Genomic DNA, 27,107 nt, shown 5'->3' with positions numbered 1-27,107 from the left:
TATGTGTATACACACACACGCGTGCACGCCACACACACACACACACACACACACACACACACACACACACACACACACACACACACACACACACACACACACACACACACACACACACACACACAATCTCTCTCTCTCTCTCTCTCTCTTTTCAATACCTAACCCTCTCAAGCGACACACTCCACACCATCGCTCACAGCCCCACTGGTGTCTATGTGCGCTTATGCGTCATGCACACCCGTATCGTGCTCGGAGCAACACAACAGAGCTGAGGACTGCTGGCAACACTTCCCTTATCTATCAAAGTCCTCCTCATTCCTCCTTTTAAATGAATTTCTCCTCTTCACTGGCTTTCCGGTCGGAGTTCCTTGTGAATTCTAAGGAGCACTGAAGTTATTATGTGGCCTTCTGCACACAAAAATGCACTTTTTAAACTATTTATCAAATAAACATCAGTGTTGTTATTTCAAAAAAACTGCCAATGAAGGGACTGAATGTTCCTGGTTAATTTCTAACCTTAAACTCGACTAAAATGTGCTTGTATAGCAACTGGTGTTTTGGCTGACGGAGAGTGAGAAACCAAAACCATGATTTGTGACTGTAACGGTCGCTCCAAGCCTCAGTTAAATACTGTTTGCAGCAGAAAAGGTTCAGGGGTTGATTGTTTATTATTTAGTGCCTTTGGTAATGACTTGGGTGCACAGTCAGTGGGTTTGTTGCTAATGGACCATGCTGTCGGTTAAAGGACAAAGAAAGCTGCGCACTCCCTTTAGCTGCTTGACAGCTGCTTGGCCGTTGAAATTTCAATTTTCTTTGACTTCCTGGCACCGAGCATTGCTGCGTTCGCAACAAATCTCCAAAGCGGAATGAAAGAGTGAATAAAATCAGTTATCTGTGGTCAGACAAATGCATTAATACCGCTTGAGGCCTTGCATCTTCAAAGAGATGTCTTTGCATTCTGCATTTTAGCATTTTTTTTTTTTTCCTTTGACGACTCGTCAGTCTGAGGGGAACGACTCTCAGATTTGCCCCCGAACTAAGCAAAAAGTAAAAGTGTCTAAAGTTTTTTGCAGCCTAAAGAAGTTAGGAGGAAATATTTGTAAGTTTTTTTCCATAAGCCACGGAATCATTTGAGCCCTGAATCTAAATTAAACCATTTAATTTAAAAAACCTCATCTAGAAAACCCAAGTGTTTTCAGCGTGTACTTGCAGCCCCAGCAGTGATAAGCTTGCAATGCAATTAGCATCTCATTTGGTCAAAAACCTTCACCTGATAACTTCTTTTAAACACACCAGAGTAAAGGCGCGGGAAAGGGAATGCCACACCGGGATATTAAACGCGACACAGCCATCTTACCTATAGCGGACTCTTCAAAGGAGATAGTGGTGTACGCTTTCCCCAAGGGATTCGTTGCTGTCACGTTCACTTTGTAGGGGTGGCTGGAGAAGACTTCTGGAAACTGTACATGGCAGCGGTTCTTGTGAACAGCATCTTTCTGCACCTCCAGAGCACGCTGGTTGTGTCTGAAGATAAAGGGAAAATAAAAAGTAAGAGGAAACAGGGTAGAATAGATAAAGAGACACAAGGACAGATGTGAGAAACTACTAATCTCGCTTTTCTCCAGTTGGGGCTGGATTTATGATTTCGAAAAGGTTCACACATGTTTCGCCTGATCTGAACTTGACTGTTGCGATGCCCTGTATGTTGCCGTGTGTTAGCCAGGCCTCCCTACTCCTGCAGTTGGAGCAGAATGTAGTCCTCATGCAAATAAGAACATATTTCCCTCCAACCGTCTGGCTCCCGACAAAATCTGAGGACTGATTTGATTGATTTAGGTGTTTTTATACCAATCACTAAAAAGATTAACCATGTGGGATCGAAGCATGCGGGAGATCAGTTGCAGCCCTCAAACTCACAATTTGTTGTCTGAGTGGAAATCTTAAAACTCATTTTTATTCTCTGGCATGTACTCAGGGCTGCAGCTGTTTTGTAAATATGCGCTTGAAATCCATATTTTTTTCCGTTTTTCCCCTTCTCTTAGCACTTTGGTCCACTTTTGACACTTTATAAATAACACGGGCTCAAGGGGGTTTGAAAATGAAGAAAGGGAGCAGGAAGTAGTTTAACAGTTACCCCCCCCCTTTTTTAACTGTGGGGCTGTTGCACATCAAGAGCTGGGACATAATTGTTAATTGTGACAGTAAAAACTGCTGACTGTACTTCCCTCGACGTAGAACAGTTTGCCTTTGGGACGGAGCCAGGCTTGAGCTTTACGATTTCCCTTCACTTTTTTGTGCATTGTTTCGGTTCAACTCGCCGAATGTGAATGTGTCTTTAAAACCGATACGTTTGCTCGGAGGCAAGAGGCACCGAGCTAAATCTCACATGAGCCTAAATTAAATCATGCCACAACTATAAACATTTATGAGTCAACAGTGTATAAAACAGCACAGTTTATTTGTTGCAGAGAAAAGCCAGATGTCAGTAACGTAGCATTCAAGGGCAGTTGGAGTCTCCCCTTTAAGATGCTATGGATGTTTTAGATCAGAGACGAGCTGCAAAGGGAACTGATGGCTTGTAAAATATTAGACTAAGTATCACTCAGTGCTCCATCGGTCGCATGTTAGTGTGCTCAAGGCAGACACCAAAGACTACTCTTACTCCAAGTCTCTTCTCTGAGTCCCTCTCATCATTATTATTCTAAAAGGATAATACTGGTTTTGCAGCATTAATGAGGGCAATATCCACCTGCTGTAGTTTAAGCTGCGCAATCTGGGAATTTCAAAGAGAACTTGATAGACTTAATATTTAAGCTGCACATACTGCGCTGTTGAACGTGTATCAACAACCAGGGAAAGTGTGGGCTGTTAGTTTTAGTTCAAAGTGTCACTATATTTTTTATATTTCCTTCTTTTATGCTGTTTCAAAATTAATTAAGGATAAGACTGGGTTTAAATTTTTCCCTAATACACATGGTCAAAAACTATGTGGAATCTGTTTTCTAGCTTTTTGTGTGTTTAACTTTTAACTGCACTGAATCAGGGTTAGGGTTAGGGTTAGGATGCCACAAACTGCACAGACAAAAAAAGTGTTTTGTTGAAGAGAAATTTTGTAAACAACACCAAACTTAATTGATCTGATGCACTTACTGCACGTCTACTTCAAAGGTGGTGGGGATGTACGTCGTGTGCTGCTGGTGCCAGCTGCAGTAGAAGCCTTTAGGGTAGGTGTTGGACCGACAGGTGACTGAAGGTTCCCGGGGAGGAACTGAAGAGAGAACAAACAACAGGAGACGTGTTTACTGAAATGCACAGTGTGTTATTAAGTACCATGTTTTTGTGACACTGAGAAAAACATGTCTCGAAGAGGGATCCAAACGAGACACGTGTCATTAATCAGACCCAGATTGCAAAATTCCTTATCGTATAATTCCTTCCTGATCAAATTTTTATTAAAAGCAGCAGCACAGCTCGGTTTAATTTAAGTCATATATCTGGTTATATTTCATTACTTAAGGCTTTAATGACACATATAACTTTCAGTGTGGTGGGTGGGGAAGTGGGGAATAGAGTCACACTCATATATATCTTCCATAAACTCCAGACCAACATAGAACTGTTACCAAACCTGACATCTTGAGGCAGTTTGTTTTCAGACACCCTCTTGTTGCCAAAATGCCAGGTTAGCCCTTAAAACCAGATTCATTTCAACTGAACGGCCTCCAAACCCTGTTTACGAGACGAAAATGCGAAGGGCGAAGGGCCCACTGTTGCGTGCTGAGTTCACGAAATTGCAGCGGTTGATGGTAAGTTAATATATTATGATTAAGCTGTACATGGTTTTCGTCATAATTGTACAATATGTCTGAGATGTGAAATGTTGACATTCGCAGCAGCCTCATCCTTTCATTAGGCCCTCGCAGTTGCCACATTACGTTACCCTGTCATTAGTTTGCCTCGGTTGCTCATATGTGCACTTTGTGTACACGGCTCCACATGTCGTAACGACCAGCTCACAAGTTTCATCTGAGGACAGCAAATGCTCCAGACTGGCTGTAGAATGACTGTGACCCTGGTCAGTCTAATGTCTGTGAATATTCAAAAGGATAAAGCAACGTTGTTGGAGAACAGACTGAATGGATTGTAGGAAGGAAGAAAGAGAAGGAGCAATGACAGACGGAAGATACTATCTGTAGAAAGGAAGGATATTGAAGTGGCAAGAAGAATAGAGGTGATGTTAGACCAGCTCGGGCCTCCTCCAAGATTAGAGTCCTTTCTTCCCTCTTAGTCAACCATGCACTTGTCTACCACTCCCTCTTTCTCCTCACACAGCTTTTTACCCTTTGACTCTCTCAAATACAGTACATGTACAGTGCGCCCCCATTAAACCAGCGCCCGTGCGTTATGTTACTGAAAATTTATTTTCCCCCTCTGACGTTCGCGTTATGTCACCCCTCAGTCATCCACCTTTTCCATCCGTCTTCTCTGGCTCTAAGTGACAGCCTTTTCATTCCACGGCGCCTCATTCAGACCACCGGGGCATATCTCTTTAACAAAAAAATGGGGCTGGTACTGGGACTATTAAACGGTGGTTATCAGGCATATTCACACGATAGACCCGTCTGATAGCGCCCATATTCAAACAATGGGATTCTTCATTTACAGTCAGTAACGTATATCGGAGTTGAGTGGATTGGATAGGTCAACTTGTCTGTGAGAGCCACTAGCCCATTCAGAGCAGACATGGGAAAAACTGCATGAGCTGCCCCGTTCGAGCAGGATTTCTCTCCCCTGAGGGAAAAAGAATAGCTCGGAGTGTTGACGCAGCGCTGGGCGTCTAGGGCGTGTGCAGAAAATGGCAAATCATTACACACACTGATATTCAAATGACGCTTTTTTTTCCAACTGAGAAGTCATTGGAAATTTCTGGTTAAGGGAGCATCGGGAGCGCACAGTTAATGGAATGAACTACATTGAGGTGGATAACCTGTTGCATTGAAAAAAATAAAGTACATTTATCAAAAAATACGCAGCAATGTGCAAATATTTTAAGCTCTAAAGGCAAAGTAAGGAAGCTTTGAAAATGCAAAATGTTGAGAAAGTCAATCCATTAAACTTTTTCTCTACACTAGCTTGTAGTCAGTTTGAGGTGACACAAACGGCCGATGCAAACAAATGTGTGCAGCCAAGAAAACACCGGCCATGACTTAATATCCAGGCTGATAACGGTCTTCGGTATCAGTCTCTTTTCCAGTAGAGCTGCAGTGGCATGTAGAGCTAGTTCTGTCCATACACCAGCAATCTTTTCATGTTCTGCTTACTTAACTTTAACTAGAATTTGGTAACAGAGTTACCAAAGCAACCGGGGCCTGGAACGTTCACTAGTGACAAACTATCAGCTACAAAGACATTACTTTATATCAGCCTGTGACCACTAGCTTATTAAAAATATATGCATACATGTAAAATGTAGGAATATATCACTTGCAAGTACTACTTTTGCTTCAGCAGCTTTTCTCAGTCCAAAAGACAATGTCTATAGAGAGTAGTCTCATTTATTTGCTTTATCTCAAGTGTTTTAGTCACCACGGATGATTAGTGAGAGAAAAGTCTCACGTAAAGTCTGAGCAAAATTACTGAATCGTTTTTTTTTGTTGTTGTTTCAGCACTTAGTTGTTTCTTTTCCACATTCGTCAGCGTGCTCTGGACGCAGAAATTCCCCTCTTAGACCAACATTTTTTTGGCTCGACACTGCGTCGAGTGATAAATTCGCAATATAAAACATTTTGTGCATGCTGTAGCAGCAGGCTGTCCAATTATTTTGCAATATGCAGTTGTGATATCTCACCATCGTTGTAACATTCTCTGTGAGCGGAACCCTCAAGGTGGATTTTGTCAAACACGCACGCACACATGCACAAGCGAGAGGCACACTTGATTGGCTGGTATGGGGTCATTTCACTGTCACACACAATCAGCTGTGTTTAAGCGGTCACCAAGGCAACTAATTAGCCTGTCAATAACGGCTAACGATGAGGTGCCACAGACGGCATCCAATCACACTCAATTAATCACAGGGACTAATTGGGGCCATCTCGATCAATTGGCTCCTCATCTGAGAGCTTCAGTCAAGAAAACACAAACATGCTCCCACACACAGTCGTTCTCGGGACACACACACACACACACAAAGAGCTAGAGCTCCTGTCGGCTTCGTAGCAGTTGCCAAAATCAATCACACTGGCTTATTAACAACTATGTTAAGCGCATACAATAATCTGAGACAGAACTGTAAACTGGTGCCGATTGTTGAGGGAAAGCAGGTGTGATGAAGAGCAGCGTACGCGTGCGCCCGTGCCAGCTATGTTTGAAGTGGTTTGTTTGAACTCCGGAGTGTTTACTCCTTTGATTTAGTTCATTTTCCCGGACCTGAGCAGCGCCGATCAAACTACCACAGGGACGCCTGAATGGGCAATCCGCACTATAGGGGATCTTCAAGGAGACTGCGGTTTCGTCTGGAGAGAAAACACTCCACTAATCAAGAGTTCATGCATTCAAGGGGACATAGGGCGACACCTAAATGCGACTATTATGGTGTAGTAGTAGAAAGAGCAAGTGGAAACTGAATGGATTCTGATATAATGCTAACACACTTTAATACATGCATTTAACAATCTTACCAGATTGTTAAATCTGCTTGCATCCTCATTTATAGAGAAATTTCTTAGTTATTCTTCCTACGTTTGAAACACACTATTTAAATACAATAGTTATACTACAGGATATTATTTAGAATACACTGAATGCACCGCGGCATGACATCTCACAGGAAAACGGATGCAATCAAAGCGGAGACTGTGGTTGCACAACAACGTGCTGGATCTACTCTCCAGTTCAGTAAGTGGCAGTAATGCACCTGCAAGCTGGTTTGCCAACCATCCATAAAATGGATGAGAAAACTCCACTGTTTACTGTTGATTAACGAGTTTAGCTGCAGCATGTCTACGTGAAAGTATTGATGTGATCATCCTAACTTTACATCCCAAATATCAGACAAATTTGAGATTAATCTGTTAGTCTGCAAGTGGTGGAGGGGGTTTAAGACTGGACCTGTAAACCATCACATTACAAAGCTCCAGGGACTGTACCTGAGCTAGCATTTAGCAGCTTTTAGCTAAACCGTTGAGCCACTTCGCCATTTAACTCTTCCAGGTTATATCCTGGGAGGTGGCTAAGAGCAAAACAAGTATTGGTTTAATGGAAACTTTAAGGCATGCCAGAGGAAAGAATGGTTAGCACAGTGAAGACAGCAGGAGGGAAATGAGGACATGAAGTGAAAATAAGAGGTACATTTAGAGGAGAGGAGGTTCCAGATGGGTGCGAGAGGAAGAAAGGTCAGAAAAGATAAAGAGCAGCACATGAGCAATGGAAAGGAGATGAGCCCAGACAGTATTCTTTCATCAGATTTTACTAATGTGCTCTTAAAACATTTCAGACACACAACACGTATGCACGCGCGCGCACAAAGAGCTGCCGCACAGACGCTTCAATAATATTGAAGCATCAAAAGCTTTCGAAGCGTCTGAAAAGGAGTGGAACGGAGAGGAGGGAAAAAAAAGAACAAAAGACGGCGCACCTGTAGGAAAAACGCAGCGAACAAAGACGGTGTGAACGATGAACACAAATAAAACAATAACTGGAATTAAAAACTGCATTGTGACGGTCGCCGTTAACCACCGAGCGACATGTTATTTAAGCCTACGGCACACAGGACGGCGCTCATGAATATATGGGATTTGAATCAGTGTGCTTTCATCGTCTGGTTTGAAATGCTAAATCAGAGGTGATGCTGAGGATGCTCTTTGTTACCCTGATGAAACGTACACCTGGATATGTGTGCGCCACACTTTTAAATGGTAATGGGCTGGAGACGCAACTTATGGCAGACTGTCCTTAATGAATAGTAATAAGGCCCAAAGTTTGTCATTGATTTTGTTTATTTACCATGTTTAAATTGTCATTTGGCACGAACCTCTTGCATTCAGTCACAGTGAAACAGCAGAGTATCCTTATTTTTTTTATTTTTGCACAAGTACTCAAGGACTTAATTGAGTTTTGCAGTGTCGAGGGTTGTTCGCCTCCACCAGCGCCGTCCTCACGCTCGTGTTAAATCAGAAGGCAAGGGAAGAGCGAACCACGCTCATTTATGTTTTATATGATTGGTGCTAGTCGACACTGAAAACCACATCAACGTTTACAAGAGCGACACAATAATATAGCACCGCTGTTTCAAATAGATTAGACTATACACTCATTGTAAGTAGTTAGGCTATGATTTTAGTTTTCTTTTCTTTTTTTTTTAATCTTTTTCTTGTCGTAGGTCTTTCTCTCCCTCTCTTGAGCTTTGCCTCGATTCTAAACCTGTCACACAAAAATCTGGATCTCGCAAAAGGGAATCTTTGTCACAGGAGGGTGCGCACAGACACACACACACACACACAGAAATGTGATGAGGGACAATGACATCCAGTAGTCTGGTTGCTAGGCTGCAGACACTGTAGTAATTGCTATTTGGTTGTGTTGGTAGCCTCCCTGTTGCTTTGTGTGTGTGTGTGTGCCCAAAGTGTCTGTCCATTCATTACTTTCAGTGCTGTGTGTGTCTGTTTGTAGTGGCTTCGCATTTTTTTCCCCTTGTTCCAATTTCTTCATTCACTCACTTTATAATAAAAACCTCGATAAAAGCACAACCGTACAGGCCTTCCTGGATCACACGCTTTTAATGCCCCCCCCCATTCAATTTTTGTTTTCATGGCATCAATTTGACAACTACGAACTTTGACTAAGGCAGTTAAGTGTGAGTAAAACAAACCCAGGGTATTGCAACTGCTAAGATATCGAGCCACATGTCCATCAATGAGTCTGATCCTTTATCTACCATGCGCATCTCTTTCAGCTTAAATTCACGTTTTTCACATTAAAAATCCCACTGGGAAAAAAGTGGATCCTCTTGGAGTCTGCGCTGCTCCGAATGGCATAACTCGTTTAGGCAGATGGCTTTGGTCTCAGCTTGACTCGGCTTGCCAACGCCGGGCTTGCTGCATTTTAGATTAGCTTAGTCATGTGTCATGGGAGAAAGAGGAATGTAAATAAAACTGTAGGACAAAGTCATGGAGACGCTGTGGTGCCTTTTTGTCCAGACCAGCTGTCGTGGCTGACGGTAATGTAATTGTGGGGTAATATATTTATCCGGCGCTCCGAAACTATACCGAAGTGTGTAAGGACATGTAAGCGTGTATGCGGGCGTATGACGCCAGTGTGTGTGGAATGTGAATGGGCAGTTTTATGTATATGTAATGGAATTTAATTTGGACAAATCTGTCTGCATGGCATGTGCTCTTGTGTGCCTCTCACAGGGATAGTATGGTTTCTTTGAAGCGGGGTTTTCTGAGGTACTTCTTCTTAATGAGCGTGCCAACTACAGTAGATGGTGGTCCGCACACACTCAAACATGAAAAATGTATGGAAGCCAAGCAACGAACAAAAGAGAACAGGGTCAGTCAAAAAAATCTTTAGCCGTCTAAAAAAAAAAAAAAAAATTTGGTGTCAGTATATGCAATATTAAGTATATTATTACTACTATACTTTGCCATCAGACAGCACAAGGGAAACTCCTCAAAGCCACAAAGCAACCAGTGACAAAAAACAGAATTTTAGTTTTGCAGAATACAAGAGCTGCTGATCTGCTGCAGCGTGACGCTGGGGTTTGAAACGGCCTCAGTTGCCAGTTCTGAAAGTCTGTTTGACTGCTGAAGTTTGAGCAAAACCGAATGGTGTTAATATTCTAAGTGTAGCATACATTTAAACTGACATTGACACTGACTTTGGTTTAGGTGGTTGAAATACATTTTGCAGCGGAGCTCCATCAATAGTAGATCATACAGTAGCTCTGCTTCCGTGCTCGCACACCTTTCTGCTTGGACCAGATATCTGCCGACCACCCGCTACAGTACAGTAGGTAACACGCTGATAACACGTACGCTGACTCTTCAAAGACACCGGTTCACGTGTGTGTCTGAGCGCAACGTTACTGTATCAATAAATCTTAAAACAGGTGTTTCAACGTTTTTCAGTTCAAGGACCCCCCACATTATCATCATTCTGCAATCAATAGTACGCTATTCAAAAAACACATTTTCTTTTTTTATTTCTAGCTTTTGGTCAAAGTGACAAACCGATCCATTCTGGCCTCAGTAGTTACCTGGGAAATGAATAGGTTCTTGGAACCTGACAGAGTCAGCTGTAATATGTGTCCGGCCTCATGATTGGCTCGGCAGCAATAGCGACGGGGCCCACTGTGTACAGGAGGCTCACACTGACAGGCCTCAGCTAGTGTGGCGCTCTGTGTGAAATGGTGCCCTGCTGAGGCAGCTCCTGTATCGCTGAATGAGTTGACGGATAGCTAGTCTTCTGCCTCCATTTATCCCTTTACTAAAATATGTTGGATTCAGGTTAATGTGTATTTAAAGAAATTTAAATTTGTGGGGGGAAATTAATATATTACAGAAGAGGATCAGGGCCAGTCAGAAATCTGACTTTAAACTCAAGTCAGAACTCACTTTTTATTTCCTCACAGTGGCCCTGATCCTCTTCCATAATATATATATAAAAAATATATAATCAACCAAAGATTTTGTGACCCCCCTGCAGTACCTCCACGGACCCCCTAGGGGTCGCGGACCCCCTGTTGAAGACTTATGTCAAACCTCCCGTCTCAGCAGGATGTATTTATTAGGATGGCTGCACACTTCTGCATCTCAGAGCTTAGAATTCATCTTAAAGTAATAAATAAAAAAAGAAATAAAATAATTGGGGGGGAAAAAACACTGCAGCAGAAACTGGTTATATAGAACCTCTAGTTTCATCTTACAAACTCAAACCATAAATATTAAACGGCTTCTCTTCCCTACTCTCCTTCTACATTCATCTTTCTTTCATACTCCGATCCAAAATCTCCCTCTCCAACCGTCTCTGGTCCTGAGTCCTAACATAAGGGAGTGAATGGGGGGTTCGCAGAAAACAATGATGCCCTGGCATTCCAGGAATTCCTCAGAGCCAATTGGAAACAGCAGTGTGTGAGGGATGAATGAATGAAAGGAGGATGGATACCTTATGAGAGCATCAGGAGTTGATAAGGGGGAGATGGGGGGGTAAAGATGAAGAAGATGTGAACAGTTTTAATAGTATCCCTTCCTCCTTAATGATTTTGTCATGTTCCGTGATCAGTAGTTATGTCTGTACAATGTGTACAATGCTAAATGGAGAAACTGCCTATGCTGTAGTAAATCTGGATGGTCATGTCACGCTTTGAATGGGAGGTGCTGAAAGGTTTGCACTGACCTCTGCAGCTATGGAGGTCAGACGCAGGAAGGCAACCATTATACCTGGACACTGAAATTACCCCGCGGCCCGTCTCCTGCAGCCCCTTCACGCGCACACACTCGCTTGGCCACCTGACATCACATATCTCGCTCAAAGCTCGGGTATAACATCACGCATTTCACAGGAAATAAAAGTGAATTCCTAAGGAGCTTCAAACGTACAAACAAAATCTCACCTCAAGCCCCCGCGACGAAACCGCGCCGACTTCTCGACTGTTTCCTGCCTCGATCAAAACCTCTCGGCATGGAGGAAAGTTGCTAAAGTTGCGCGATCGCCGAGTGCGTTTCGCTCGTTTTCACTCAAAAGATCAATAGGCAGCACTTAAATAAATTCCCTTGATTTTATTTGACATGATAGCGGGGCTGTGAAATGGAAAGTTGCGTTTCCAAAAACTGATCAATTAATCATCTTTGCTCAGCAGAGGGGAAAAAACACAGCCGAGAATCTGTTTGTTTGGTTTCTAAGATATTTCCTTCAGGCAGGTAATCGAAATCCTTAATGTCCACAGTTCTGTCTCTTTTATTGTTTTCCCTCCGACCCTCGCCATTTCTAACAGTTGCCATCCAAGTTCTGCTTTTTCTCTCTCTTCTTTTCTATTAACACAGTTTATGCAGATAGCTGTTTCACATCCTAATGCAGTGGGTGAGGAACAGTCCACAAAATTAGAGAAGACAAACGAACAGATCCCAAAGCCAAGCGGCACGCAGTCTCGACCTTTTCGGTTTAAGAACCGGCCGCGCGATATAGCCAAACTCTGAATTTCTCCTCGTGTCAATACGTGACCCAGACCTCTGACTGTGTGCTTAACTTGCCTCCGAGTCTGCACGACCTAGCGCCATTGAATCCAGAAGCTCGGGAGAGGCCAGGAATTCCTTTCATGCTACTTCACTCTTACCATATTTCATTATTATTTATCTTGACAGAGCAGTGAAGATTGCCAGGAAAGTTGGGAAACAGCACGGTGCCACTCGCGAAGGATTTGTTCATTTCTGAGCGAAACTGGGATTTTAACGGTTCAAGCTGTGGCCTCGCGCCTGGACCTTTCTCCAAACTTCAGCTCGGTTATTTTTCTAGTCGGTGCCGCAGTGCAGGGATGGCATCGCAAGGACAAACAAAAGTAGTAAAGCAAAAGCACAGGGTAGATAGGGAGAAGCTGTCTTTGTCAGGGGCAAAGGAACGAGCCACACACTTTGACTAACAATGGCACCGAGTTGGAGTGTAGAAGTTTCAAAATCTTTCAGAGTTCTGAAATTCTTCTCTTGAATTTCAAACACTGCAAGAGCTGGAAACAGGGCAACACACACTAGTTATTTCGTTATTATTTTGATTCTAATACCAGATTAAGAAGCAGCGGATGCGTGACCTGACATGATCTTACGTGAGTTTAGATGGAAATGGAGACTGTGATGCATCAACTCGCTGTAAATCTACTGATTCATTCTCCAGTCCGGCAAGTGGAGGTAATGGAGCTGCAATTCTAATCAAAACACACGCACGAAAAAAAAAAGAACCATAACTTTGTGTAACTTCGCAACACTTTAACGAGAGGAAAAAAGTGCTGAGATGCAGTTATGTCTACTCTTGAGAGAGGAGGTGAGATTTAAACTGTCAGTTTTAATGTCTGTCAACGGTAGCGTGCTAGCTAGCCCTTAGCCTCGAGGGCTAGTGTGCTTACCGGAGCCTGACGATAATGTCAGCGGCTCCGTGTCCTCACACAGGTGGTTTGTGTGTTCAAAGCTTTTAACTGAGCCAGCGCTGACGACCCTGAGAGTGTTTGAGAGGTTTGGAGTGGATCTGTAAACCCTTACGTTAGCAGCAGATAATCTATGGTGACCCTCGGTTCAGAGTGAAGTCTGGTCCGCATTTGTCAGTAAAAAAAAAAAAAAAGTAAAAATAAAAAATCATAGTTGTTATAATTTTTACTCTCCAACTGGGAGGTGGACGGTAGACCAGTCTCTTCTTCCCAACTTAAGCAATAATTTCCTTTTTTTTTTTAAGTGAAAGAAAATAGTGATTTTGGACAAGGTTACAGGAGAAGTGTTGAATTGAGACGTCTCACTAAGAGGTAAAGCTCCATGTCACCATGGCAATAACAGCCCGAGGCTCTGTCACCGCAGCGACAATTGCCTCTTAGCTGCAGTGTCCGTGACGGTGTAATGAGTGACAGGCTGGGATTGACCAATCAGAGGTGTCAGTCTGCCACATGCACAAACAGCTAACTGCCATCGCTCACGGAGACAGAGGGAGAGATGAGAGAGGCAGGTACCACCCAAATCCCTGACAACTGATTCCAAACAGCTGACTTCTTTGAATTTAGCTGTCACATTCAAAGCTAGACAGACACGCGGAGAGAAATCAAAAGTGTCTGGCCTGTAAAGCTCGGGGCCATCATTGTTAATTCAACCAGCTGCTTTGTGCGGGAGCACTCTGCGCTGTCTTTTTACATACACCATGTTCTTTTTATGGCGTTATGAAAGGTGTCACATTACTGCGGAGGCACAAAGGTTCTTTCTACACAGACTGAAACCTTTAGATACACACATAAAGTGATAGAGAAAGGGCAAAGAGGCAGCTGCGCGCAGGCAGCTGCACACAGCGCGAGCGCTTGAAAGCAAAAGGAGAGGCTAGAGCACAGACACACACACACACACACACGCACAGAGAAAACCAAACAACAAAAAGAGAGTCGGTATTTTTTCGCAGCCGCATCACGGCGCTACTACAGTGATGCAGAGATACTGGGTAATGCTATAACGCTATTCTAATGGAATGTTTGCACAGAGACTTTAAGCTGCACGGTTTCAATGAGTTCCTCCTCACACCAGCTGTGCACAAGCCGAACTAACCCGGGCTCCCCGTCAGCCAAGCCGGAGAATCCCATCTCCTGGCACGGCGCGTATAAGTGACTACAAAACATCCACAAGAAAGAAGTACGGTCTGAACACTGTGTCAGTAAGTTAGGAAATGTGTTGGGTGTGGCAACAGTGCATCGTTTTGGTGATGTAGATGCAGCATGCTTTAGGATGGCGAAATAAATCGTAAGTTAAATTTGGCATTCAGGTTTATTTGGATGAGTTCAACCTGAATCTACTTGGTACAAAAGACATTTACCAAAAGACTATTGTCCAGATTCCACCTATAGCCTACATTATTGTGGTCCTAAGCAAAATGTAGGTAAGCAAAATGACACACAACTGAAAGTGGCAATGAAATACCATGGATTTATAAAAGGGCTGCAATGATGCATCAACTAAATTGATTAATTCACCATGCAAATACGCTAATTTCCATGGAACATGGTCGCATGTCGCAATGTTTATATCATCTCCAATTACGGCGGCTCACGCTTCATGGCGAGCCAGAAATTTTGCTTTGTCTGGAAAATCCAGAACCCGATTTAGGGGTGTGGGGACTCCTCGAACAAACTACACACTTCTTTGGAATCAGTCTGCCAAAGCAACACAACCGCTATCCATCAGCGACCATGCCGTTCAATCCTGACTGTAGTCAAGAAAAGAAATAAAAAGTTACAAGTAATTGTGAAAATCCAATCTAAGTACCAGTATGATTTCTTAGAAGTTAACACAAAACTAAAGAAACCAAAGTGTCTGACATCTTTTTTTTGTTTTTTAGCTATCTAAATTGAAAACGCAGTACGTCCTACTGATCTAGTACACATTGTCAGAATGTGATATGACCCCTTTCCCACAACAAATTCACCTCAGCTCAGAAGGGTAACGACCTGGCCGCCATGCATCACAGATGTGGCGCGCTGCTTGTCAACAAACAGCAAGCCTCACAGCGAGGAAACGGCAGTGCGAAGAATAAAAGGCACGCCGCGACGCGTCCTTCTGTGAAAATTCCAAAGCACACCGCATAATCATATAATTCAATTCCTTCATCCTTGAGAGAAAATGTCCCAAACCTTCCACTTCTGGAGGCAAGAACGGACAAGAAGGAGGATAAATCGAAGCAATAAAGCAAGGAAAACTCAGCCTACATGGTTCAGTGACAGAACAAACAGTGATCTCATTCCCCGAGCAGTATTTTGGCACAGGCACAAATACAACAGGATGCTCTTATCGCACCTATGCTCGTTCCTTTGAGTACTGTTTGGATTCAGCTGCAAAGAAGCATATACAGGCAGGCAAATGCCTTGTGTTTTGAGCAAAACCCTAAATCAAAGCGATCTGCTCGAGTGATGTAAAGCTTTGCCCACAGCCTTTTCCCACTATTATCTACCGCCTTCAAAAGAAGATTTTGGGGTAAAGGGCCAAGGAGGAGACCGGAGACTAAAACACCGACAGAAAATATTAGTTTCTTCCTTTATTTCCCAGGGAGAATTTTTCCTTTTGACTTGTGGCCGTTTAATGCAACGAGTGTGTTGTCACAGGATGCAAACTGCAATTAAAGAGTGTTCCTCGCTCCTCAGATTAATTACTTTTTCGTAGGCTGCCTGCTCTTCCACTGCTTGCTGTCTGCCGAAGCGTCAAGCACCCACCACAGCTCCACTCAAGCCCTACCTCTTCGTTGTTTTTTTATTTAGCTGGGTAGCATCAGGTACAGCCGAGGCCATTTCTGGCAACGACCAGAGCCACCACACTGAGCTTCAAAACTGCCCCTTAGAAATCTCCATCTTTATATAGAGGCGATAGATCTGCCTCTCTCCATCTTAAAACCTGGAACACTTTTAGATGTTTCTAATGCAGTTATAAAGGTACATTTCTATTTGTAGTAAAGTGTGAGCTCATGGCGCATTTTATATGCAATGCTGTCGCAGAGCTATTTGTAAAAGCACCACATAGCGGTTAAATGGCGCAAGGATCAACGAAGGAAAAAGGCTGGAGGCAGGGGATGGCACACAGTGTATCATCTCTTTATGTGTCCCCTTTCTCCGTCCATTTATCATGCTGTTATCTCTCCGATCATCTTTTTTTTTTTTTTTTTTTCACCACTTCCTCTCATCATCCCCTTCACTTGCCACGCTTTGACTTTTTTTTCGGTTGCATCCTGAGATCAAAGCACGGATATCCACCCAGCCTCAGCCACCCCGACGACCTCAGATTTGCTGATTACAAACATCTTTATTGGCAGTCTGTGCCTCGGCTATATTACAGGGCTCGGAGATAGAAACCTGTCATTATTCATTAAAAGCCGAGCTGTTTTCAAGGGAGATGGAGAGTCGAACCGAGTGTACGGTGACAGGTGTTCGTCTACCTTTTTTTTAGTCTGCACTGTTTTACCGGGGAACTTCTAATCTGTGTGGGGGTAAAACCATTAAGGAAGCGGCGGGCAGACGGTGAGGGAGACGGTGGGGTGGGGACGGGTGGGCTCGCATGGGGGGGGGGGGTCGTAGATTAAAAGCAAGGAATAGGGGGAAAAAAGAAAGTGAGTGGGCTAGAGAGAGAAAGGAAGGATAAATGACACATATTGTTCCTTGCCTTGCTGTCAGTTCTCAGTAATGCTAATCATTAGGTTAATCTGACAGGATGGCACACACACACACACACCATGCCCCCCCTCCTCCTCCCTCCCTCCCTCCCTCCCTCCCTCCCTCCCTCCCCCGTGTCGCATTCCAGTGCCCAGTGTCAATGAGAGGGAACCGCCACATTACATGGCTGTTTGTTCCTTTTGTACGCTCTTCTCCAATACTATTAGGAGCAGCGAGTGTGTGTGTGTGTGTGTGTGTGCGCGTGTGCGTGCGTGTGTGCGTGCATACATCTGGAAAGAGAAATCAGCAAGACGTTTTACCAGGTTTACTGACACCATGTTCTCTTGTTGCCATGCAGAGACAGCCGCTCTAGTCGCTACATCACAGCAAAGTTTGATTAAAAGCAGACCGGAATGGAACATCGCAGCACTTCTGGCTTTGTTTTAACGAAGGAAGTTCTCCGAATTAAAACCATATTTTTTTCATTCACTGTCATGCTTTTTACACAAAGTCTGACTGAGTGCCACGAGAATGATTACTTTTGTTCTTCGTAGTTGCGGTTTGTAAACATCAACGTAAAAATGAACGTCTAATTTGCCGCTTTGGACGGCGTCCACGCTGCTTTTCTCGGAATACGAGCGGGTTCCAGTCGAGCTTTGAAGGGGCGCTCTCTCGGTGCACTGTTTAGACGTGAAAGCAAAAAAAAAAAATAAACTAGACATTTGCTAGGGGAACACAAAGGTTGGATTCGCTACATTATGACTTTATTAACTTGAACGTTTTATGATTTACTCACAAAATTTCAACCGAGTCAACAGGGGAATAAAAAAAAAAAAGTTCTAAAATGTCTCCACACTACGAAGTGATTCCCACTTCTACTGAAAGTTGAGGAGGCCACACAATCTTGGGCTTAAGTGGGATGCAGCATCGTTAAATAAGTGTGTGTGTGTGTGTGTGTGTCTTCAGGGAAAAGAGGGATCTCGGTTTAGAATAGGTAACAGTGGAATGTAATTGAGCTGAAAATTGAAAAGCGGAGCCGTAGCAAAGCCAGACTGTGTGTGCGCGTACGCGCGTGTACACACGAGTGTGTGTTGCGCAGGTATACTTCAGAATGCCTATTTGTAGCTTGTGGAGAATTGTGTGTGTGTGTGTGTGTGTACCTGTGTTTGTTTGCGTATTAAAATCAGAGTGGGATGCCAGTGTAATCCTTGCACAGCCGGACCCCCAAGGATAACAGAATTTACCGCTGAGTGGGTGAGCCACACAGGCATGCATATGAGAACACCCTCGCAACACACACAAAGACACACACACACACGTCTCCAAGCCAACTACCCGGAGGAGTAAAGAAGAACGAGGGTGAGAGCATGCGGAGTCTCGCTTCCCATCTCCCCAGAAACACTCGCTTGGAAAATTGGAAAGAGCTTTGCCGTCTCCACTGGGCATCACCCATGATGGTTCCCTTTAAACACTACACATTTAATCTAGTGGGCACCGAAATAGATGATATACGCTCGCTGCTTTATAGAGTAATGTCGTTTCACTGTAGGTATAATTAAGCTACGCACACGGCAACCCAGACATAAACCAGTAATTAACACAAGGCAGGAGACCACAGATGTAAACAAGGACTCAGGCAATAGAGGTGAGGCTTCCTGCGGCGTTGCAGAGAGGAGGTTATCCTGGCGTGATGTCTCATCTGTAAGCGATGTCATGCTGGCTAACGACCACTAGGGGAAGAGAGAGAATTTAGAGAGGGAGTTGAGGGGCTTTATTTTATGCTTTATTTTTTAAAAGAAGTACTCTCCATATCCAGATAACCTGGCTGCTTGTTACTTTCATTCCTCTCACAATTAAAGTGAGTGTGACTGGAGTGCGTCTACAACAGTGTCACATTAATACGATATTTTGTGCCACAGCCATCATTTTTGTAATTGTATGTGATGATATAATTTCATCCTCTCACCATCCTCATTTATTTAATGTCGTCAGCTCGTACTTTTCTTAGCAGAAAATGTGGCATTTCCTGAAAAGCATAAATTCCTGAACACCAAAATGTTTTTTTCATGGTTTTATTTTTCTTTCTTTCTTTTTTTTTATAGCATTTTATAGCATATTCTTTCCTCAGTGTTGGGCAACAATACTTCTTTTTTTCTTTAAATACTAATTTTACATACTGAAAATGTTTTATATGGTTTTTATGAATGACATAAGCACTTGTTAAAATCCATTCATCTGCCCATTAAACATCATATGTCACATGTCGTGTATGTAACATGTTCCGCACCCAGACGTACTGTTAAAAAAGCCTCCAGCTAACGGTAACGTGGCAGCCTATTTACTGGCTGTCAACACTGGTTAGTGCTAGCTGAGCACAGGTGACTGACCCGTGCAGGACTTCAAAGAAGCCAAGTGAAGGCTAACCAAGTGGATAAGGACGAATCTATAGCGGTTAGATGGAGACGCACAACACACAACACGTATGTGTTTGGACGTTTCAGACGGAAAGTCCATCTCAAACTGTAAGAAAGGATTAATTACTGAGGCTCAAAATGTAAAAAGACGGCGTATTACATCCCGTCCTTCTACCACAGCCTCAGTGTTTCACTAAATCACGCTGACTGAAGCAAAACCTGAAATGAATGCATGTGGGATCCACATTTCAGTCTGCCAGGCCAGAGGCTTTGCTGCCTCTGTTGTTCTCTTTCTGTTCAACATGAAACAGAATCGTTGAGTTTGTTTGACAACCCTGGCAGGTGGTCAGCTCGGGAAGAATGAGCGAGAGAAATAAAACGCATCGTTCCTCCCCATCTGGTCTCTTCTCCTCCATCCACGTCTCACCGATTTGTTCCCCGCTCAACTTCTATCTGCGCAGAGATTCACTCCTTCCTGCGAGTCTCTCGGTGTGTTTTTATGTGCGGAAGTTCATGCTGCGTGTGTGTGTGCGCGTGCGGTAAGACACTTGTAACTCTCTCTCGTTCCCTCTACACTTGACATCAATTAAACGGAGGATTGAGGGAAACGCAGTCAACGTGTTTATGTGCTCACTTCCTTCATTTATCCTCTCTGGCGACAGCAGCATGTGGCCTGATTCATTCAGCGACTTGACAACCTTGGGAACTTTGCTATGCTCCATATTCATTCATCTGTTCGCGCACACGAATGACAACATCGCTATGCGAGAACATGCATACCGGCGTCGCGTAGGAAGAAAGACCGCTGTCACTCACGTCCCCCCCGAGGATCAACATAGTTCCCCGAACTCCCCAGCGAGGAGGTTCTCCGTGGCAACGCGAACAGCCCGAGGAAGGAAAACTTCAAAACTGACCCCGAACTTCTGGACAAATTGACCCCTACATTTTTTTTTTTTTTTTAGGATCTGTCAGTGCATTTTTCTCATTCAGAGTTGTTAGGGGAACGTGATGCATTCAGACGAGTTTCGTCATTGTCAGAGTGAGATAATGCCTTTGAGATAGGGAACACATCGCTATCTGGTCCCTTAGTAACTTAACAAAGACTTAGGCGAACTGACGACTGCAAATGCTTCTTAGGTCATTAACTCCGCAACACCAATCTGCATGTCAGCATTTTGTTTTTGCCTCTTGTAAACTGAAGGATGCCCAAAGAAAGATTTTGACATTCGTCCGTGTTATAAAATTTCAATGCTACACATCTGCATTCTCCTACCGCATGTCTGTATGGTGATGTTTCGCAGGAGCGGAGGTGAACTCTAATCAAACTGACTTTTTCTTTCTTTTCTTTTTTTATTCAAACCAGTTGCCTGGAGGTTTTGTGTTCTCACAGGGTGACATGAAGACGTGTTTGTACGTCCACTCCTAAGCCTGCATTTATAAAAAAAAGAGCTTTCAGCATTTGAATTACCGTAACTCACCGCTGGACAAAATTCAAAGTGTGGCTGAACACTGGGAAGTTGCGCATTCTGGCAAAAAAAAGAAGAAAAAAAAGCTGCCATTATGGCAAAAATAATGGACTGGGGAGCCACAGGAAGGAGGAATTTGTGGGTAAAGTTAGTTATACCCTTGAGATGTCATGAAGTTCTTCCAGAGAAAAGCACAACTTCATTGAATATTGTCAAAAACCTTGTGGTTCAACACTTTTAATGTTGTCAGTGACTAAGTGAAACAACAGGAGAGGAGGGAAGTGAATTACTCTGATAGCGAAGAAGATGTGTCATTATTGACAATGAAGATAACACAATTCCCATGAAGTCACACTCCCTCCCCCTGATGGAAATTGCAGCAAATAGGTTTTAAGAGTGTTTCAAACTACCTTCATTACCCCCTGGAATTTTGCGTCGGCACCTCTCCTCCAGTCACAATTACCGACTGTGACGGTAAATGGGACGAATCTGAAAGCCAAACTATAACGATAAATAGCATCTCGCTATTTTAAGAACAATGACACGCACCCGAACCTTTTACCTCATCCGTGCCTCTGAGTTTGTAAATCTCTGCTCCGCGTGGAAAAGGAAATCCAAAACAAACTCTGATATATTAAATGTAATAAAATCAAGATAAAAGTAGCTCCGTGCTCGTTTCAGGCCGGGGACATTTTCATATATTTCGGACTTTCAAATAAACACGTCATTTGTCTGCGCGCTTCCATCCACCGTGCTGACATTTTCATGACATTTAACATTTTATCTGCAAGTTTCTCCCCGTCTTTTAACTCTTTCCCACCCGTTCCGTCTGCCGCGGCCTCTCAGTCGGTCTCACATTCCGGGCAAGCTTGGCTTCTTTGTCCCGGATGACATCACAGACATAAGGCCGTGACAGGCGGGACAGGAGGAATGTGGTGCGAGCGGAGGGGAGAAACCATAAAAGAGAGAAAAGGGAGAGGGAGAATAACCAGATGATGGAGAGCGAGTCGGCCAGTGAGGGAATGAGGAAATGTGAAAGGAAAAAGGGAAAATCTGAGAGAGGGCGAGCGGGAGGGAGAAAGAATTCCATTCAGCGGGGCATGAATGGACTTCACAGAAGTCTCCCCAAGCAACACACACACACACACACACAAACACACACACAATCTACCATCACTACACCCTCCTCCCTCGCGGCCTCCCTCTCATCCCTCCGTCTGTCCCCTCCTTCTCTGTTTGTAGTCCTTTCATTAATCTCCTTTAGAGGAATCAGACAACAGCACCCCACCCCAACACGCACACACACACACACACAAATCCAGAGGGAGCTTTTAACACATGCAGTGGTTAGCACAAGTTCCACTCTGTTACACAGTTTCAGAAGCGTTCAACAAAAAGGCCTGATAGGCTTGATAAAAGCAGTCTTTAATAAAATAAAGAAAATAATAATTATGCCCGATCATCGCATCTTAATGCTGCTGGAGCCAAATTGGCCAAAGTTTCCGAGTGGAGGTCACTTTAAATCAAACACCCCATTACCTAAAGAAGAAGAAAAAAAGAAACGCCTTAAAGGCCTTGACGCCAAAAAATCAAAAAACACCAAAGGCCGACGTTGGCATCGCGTTTTCCCGCGTCTGGGCCAAAACGTTGCACCTGAACAGAACACAAACACTGGAGCCAACAGTCAGCGGGTACGTGTGTTCTGAGCTTCTCGTGAAAGGAGATATCTTTTCATAGCAGCGCGTGACGGGAGTCTGCATTCGACAGGAAGAGCTATGAACTGGCCTCTCCTGAATCACGCGGTCGGTCTCCAGCAGGGGTCTCAGGCCAACGACCCCCTAAACAAACCAGGGTTGGGGTTAATGCATCGACTGCCTGACACCAGCAAACGGCCGGCCGATGGCCTGGCGTGTCAAGGACGCAAGAGTGCAATTCAGCTGGTCTCGCATCGATTATTCACACCACAAATTAACTGCGATGACGAGGAGTTTAGCAAAAACACCGCACTGCCATTCCAGCTTTCCTGCGTTCGTACGTTAAAGCGTCTTTCAGTCAGAATTCTGGTCGGAAATAACCGAGGACTACAAGCCAGCTTCCACGCGAACGGCATCCACACTCCCCTCCCGCGTCCCACTCTGTCATCAATTACACGAACCGAAGAAGTTAAAAGCTCGAAATCATTTTCTCTCAAACTGTTTCTATTGGATTACACGGAGATGCTTAATGCAGTTTCACTTACAAAATGAGGTCTACTCAGTATTTATAGATACAGTTATAGAGCCGCGGTGGCTTTTACAAGAAATACACACAGGGTGAAGATGCGAGCGTGAATCACGGCAAACCTAATAAATGCTTCATATGCAAAAAGCGCAAGTTCAAGGAGGACGCGTGCCACGGAAAAGGTCGGCCCCGCTTATTTATATAGCGCCTTCAACACAAACAACTGCGTTAGGAAGCACTTTGTGATATTAAAAGAGAAGGTAACATAAAAGGAAGCAACGCGATCGCGTACAAAAAAAAATTGTTATATTGAGACAGTACGGCACATCAGAGCAAACAGAAAGCCAACAAAATGAAAAAAAAAATAAGCAATTTTTCAAATGGAAATTGCCTTAATTTTTCAAAGTGCTCTATTTAATGCAACCCTGCTACCTTCTGTATTTCCCTCTCATGAGGAATCGTTGTGGAGCAGCCGCAGTAATCACCGGGGATGGCTGCAGGATACGGCGGCCTTCCACAGCGGTTACACGCTAAAGAGCAGAGAAGTGGGATAGACGCAGGATGTGGAGACTCTTGACAACGACTAACGCTCTGTGAAACTCACCCCTCTCACCGCAAAAGTCGCACAAGACAGACTGCTTTCTTTCGGATACCTGGGCGCAGCCACATCATCAAGGGGGAGTCTGCCACCGTGGGGGAGGGAGGGAGGGCGAGAGGAGAAAGTCAGAGGAGGGGAACGCCGACCCCGGAGCGGTGGGAAGTTAAAGCGAACGGGCGAGACGTCACGCGCTAACCATCAGACTCACTCCAGCGCTGACGAATTCGTTTGCCGCCGGATCGATAAGTCATTATCAGATTCAGAACAGAAACGCGCGCACGCTCATGCAAAAACACTAATTTGAACACAAAGGGATTCAGTTGAGTCGCACACAATTTCCTACACACACACACAAAGTTGGGGGGTTTGAGCCATCGAGTGGTCGGATGAACTTTCGCGAACCTCCGTGCTGATGCGGTGAAATAATTTCACCCCATTAAAAACTGCAGAGCGGCCTCGGCCAAACTAATTACGGAGATTTCTGTCAAACGCGAGGGAGGAGAGGAGTGGTAAATAAGATTGGTTGTGTGTGTGTGTGTGCGTGGGGGGGAGGTTGTGGAACTGGAGATGAGGTTAACACACACACACACACGCACACACACAAACCCGTAGTGATTCCACCATCTGCGGATGAAATTAAGAGCCAACGCAGTCCATGAAATCCAGAATCAGCTGGAATAATCCAAACCAGATACTCTTTATTTTCCAATCAATAGCACATTGAGTTCATAATAATCTCAACAAGGGCTCGGCAGACATAAAACAAAAGGCTTGTAGACACAGCTGTCGCACATTGACAACCGCTAACTCCCATAGACTATATTAATTACATAGGAAATAAGAATGACAATATGTGCTAATCAGAATATTGTCTTTTAGATTAGACGAACTCCGTAGCTAATAGGGTGCAGCCGAAGAGTATTTAGCGGGTTCAGTGTAGCATTCTCTCACAGCAAATGTGTATACATGCGTAATAGTAAAATAAAAATCATCGTTTACAGCCCCAAAAAGACCGAAGCCAAATCTAGAAGTCACTGAATCGGAAGAGTGGACTTTCTGTTCATTAGGTCCGACAATAAAACTCATAAACATTGATTTCCGCTGAGTTGTGCTCAGTAAGGACACTAAAGGCCCCGACGCACGAACACACATCCGACGACCGCTCGACCCTGGAAATAGATTCAAATCAAGTGCGCAGTCTCACACACAGCACCGAGCTGGCCGGTCATTAGCGCGTGAGTGATGGAGTGTTATGTTTGAGCTGACTCTGGTCTGCACCAAGGCCGGAGTCAGCTCCTCCGTCTGCCCGCTGCTTCCTGAATCCTCGTTCCGTCTCAAACGTCTCCGCTTCTCCAGCCCCAAACGCAACATTCGCTCGCGACGTTATTTCAGACTCGATCCCCTCCTCGTTTTTCTTTTTTTTGATTAATCGCTTCTCCGCTCCCTCTCGGCCCCCTTCCCCTCACGTCACGCGTTTGTCGCGCTTTGTGAAATCGTTGACAGGCGTTTTTTTTTTTATTTTTTTCGGGCTCCGTATTCTGCGTTTTCTGCTCTTTTCTTCCCCGTGACTCCCTCGTTCCCTGCTTTTCGTTCTCGCATCCTCTCGATCTTCTTAATCTCCGGCTGCTTCCCGGCGGAGAGGCAGCTGTTCAGTCGAGGGGCAGACTTGGTGAAATCGACAAACCCTCTGAACAACGAACGAACGCACGCTTTGCGCTAATGTGGAGGACGCTTGCGATTACTCCTTGTCCACGTGAGGCAAAACAAAGAGGAGGGGAGAGAGGAGAGGAAGAGGAGGATGGATGGCACTCTCGCTGGACCAAGAGCTCATCTGTTTATTTTAGTTTATGGTTTGAAATATTAAATATTTGGTTTACAATAACGTTAAGTGGCCTGGCCCTGAGTTATGGTGCCACGGTGGCTTCTCCGTTTGTTTTGTTGTTTATGGTTTTGAAATATGAATCCTTTGTTATAGACTAATAAGACTAAGTGGTCTGGGTGAATGAATTATGGTCTGAGCATCAGCTGCTTTTTGAAGCATTGAGCACACTTACGCGCTCGCGAGCTCATGTTCCATCAGAGGTCATATCAGAGATGGACTGTCTGTGCGCGTCCCAGCGCGCCGCGGCGGGATGGGATGCTCGCTGTTATAATAATAATAAAAAAAAAATTAAAGCAAAGACGGCGGGGTTTAAACACACTGAAACGTATCTAATATTAATTCATGTATTTAGATGTGTCATTGTCAAATTCTTCCTTAATATGAGATGACATTTTTAATTTTAACAATAAACCAAACCGGCTCATGTTTCTAAATCTATTACTACTAATAATAAAGCCATTCTCAGCTGTTAACAGCTCCAGAAAACCTCTTTAACACCTGCTTCGTATCAAAGTGATGAGTTCACAGTGTTCTTCAGAGATAAAAGCTAAATTGAGCCTGGTGCACGAGCCTGTAATTTGTGGGTGAGACTTTTCCATTTGCTTAAAAATGTTTTTGGTGGCAACAGAAATGTGACCTCAAACCCTCAGCTGCCTAATTCAATTTCTGCTCATCCTAAAAGAACGAGTAACTTGTAACGTCCATCTTTAGCCTCTGAGAGAAGCGCCACATCAACACATGATGTTCAGGTTTCTCCTTATCTTCAACACGTGTCCCGAGCCAGGACGAACACCTTGGATTTGTAGGTTTAACATGCAGAACTGTCAGCAGACACCACAGTGCACCGTGTTGTCTCGAATCAATTCTAGCAGCCATCTGTTAGAGCTGTCTCAGAATGATGCAATCCCAGATACTGTTGATGTTTTTTTTTTTTTTTATTCCCAGATGCTCCCGTGATCCACAAGTGACGATAACACATGTAACTCTCACAGCATGTTCAAATAACTCTCAAAATCACACCTGGATAAAGCACACATTTTCTCAAAGCGCTATTCTTAGTTTTCTGATCCGTTGATTTCTTTCTGCCTGGGCTGCGTACACACAAATAATACAGGTTTAGAGATTTCCACATGAAATAATCTGCGTTACGGTTAAACCCGCAGAGTTTCCCTCGCATCTTTCCTGCGTCTGTGTTCAGACGTACAGATGGGCACGCGTGGCTGCTGTCAGGGTGTGTGGTATACTGTAGGTCTCCGGGGGGGATTATGAGGGTAGAATAATGTCTGTGTGATAATTAATGGGATTAACAGATTAGACAGAAGATTACGCCATGGCTGCCTCCAACGCCACGGTAACCAAGAGAAACAGAGATGAAAACTAAGAGCAGGAAAGAATGAGAGCCAAGAAACTGACATACGAAACTCCCCGCCGATCAGCCACAACATTAAGACCACCTCTGCTGGGGAAACTTTTGGACCTGGCCGTGTGGATGGTACTTAGACGTGTATCACCCACCTAGACCAGACCAGACCAGACCAGACCGGACCGGACCAGACCAAATCGGACCAGGCACCCCCACCACATTCAATGACACTCATCCTGACACAGGCACACACACACACAAAACCAGTTTAGTAACAACTCAAAAAACAAAACA

The 27,107-nt window shown here is 44.2% G+C and overlaps 1 protein-coding gene across 2 annotated transcripts in view; it reads right to left on the bottom strand.

Annotated features, from left to right (window-relative positions):
- Positions 1–27,107, bottom strand: part of cntfr (ciliary neurotrophic factor receptor) — a 221,234-nt gene that overhangs the window by 28,936 nt on the left and 165,191 nt on the right. For both annotated transcript variants that reach the window (XM_047569166.1, XM_047569165.1), the window contains 2 exons: positions 3,151–3,268; positions 1,358–1,524 (listed from right to left, as the gene is read on the bottom strand). In XM_047569166.1, the coding sequence (XP_047425122.1) occupies positions 1,358–1,524; positions 3,151–3,268 (285 nt within the window). The remainder of the gene's footprint in view (positions 1–1,357; positions 1,525–3,150; positions 3,269–27,107) is intronic.

Source organism: Mugil cephalus, chromosome 19 (assembly GCF_022458985.1).
Source record: "Mugil cephalus isolate CIBA_MC_2020 chromosome 19, CIBA_Mcephalus_1.1, whole genome shotgun sequence".
Classification (NCBI taxonomy): domain Eukaryota; kingdom Metazoa; phylum Chordata; class Actinopteri; order Mugiliformes; family Mugilidae; genus Mugil; species Mugil cephalus.
The sequence above is the reverse complement of the archived record's forward strand: the minus strand, read 5'-3'. Positions and strand labels throughout refer to the sequence as shown.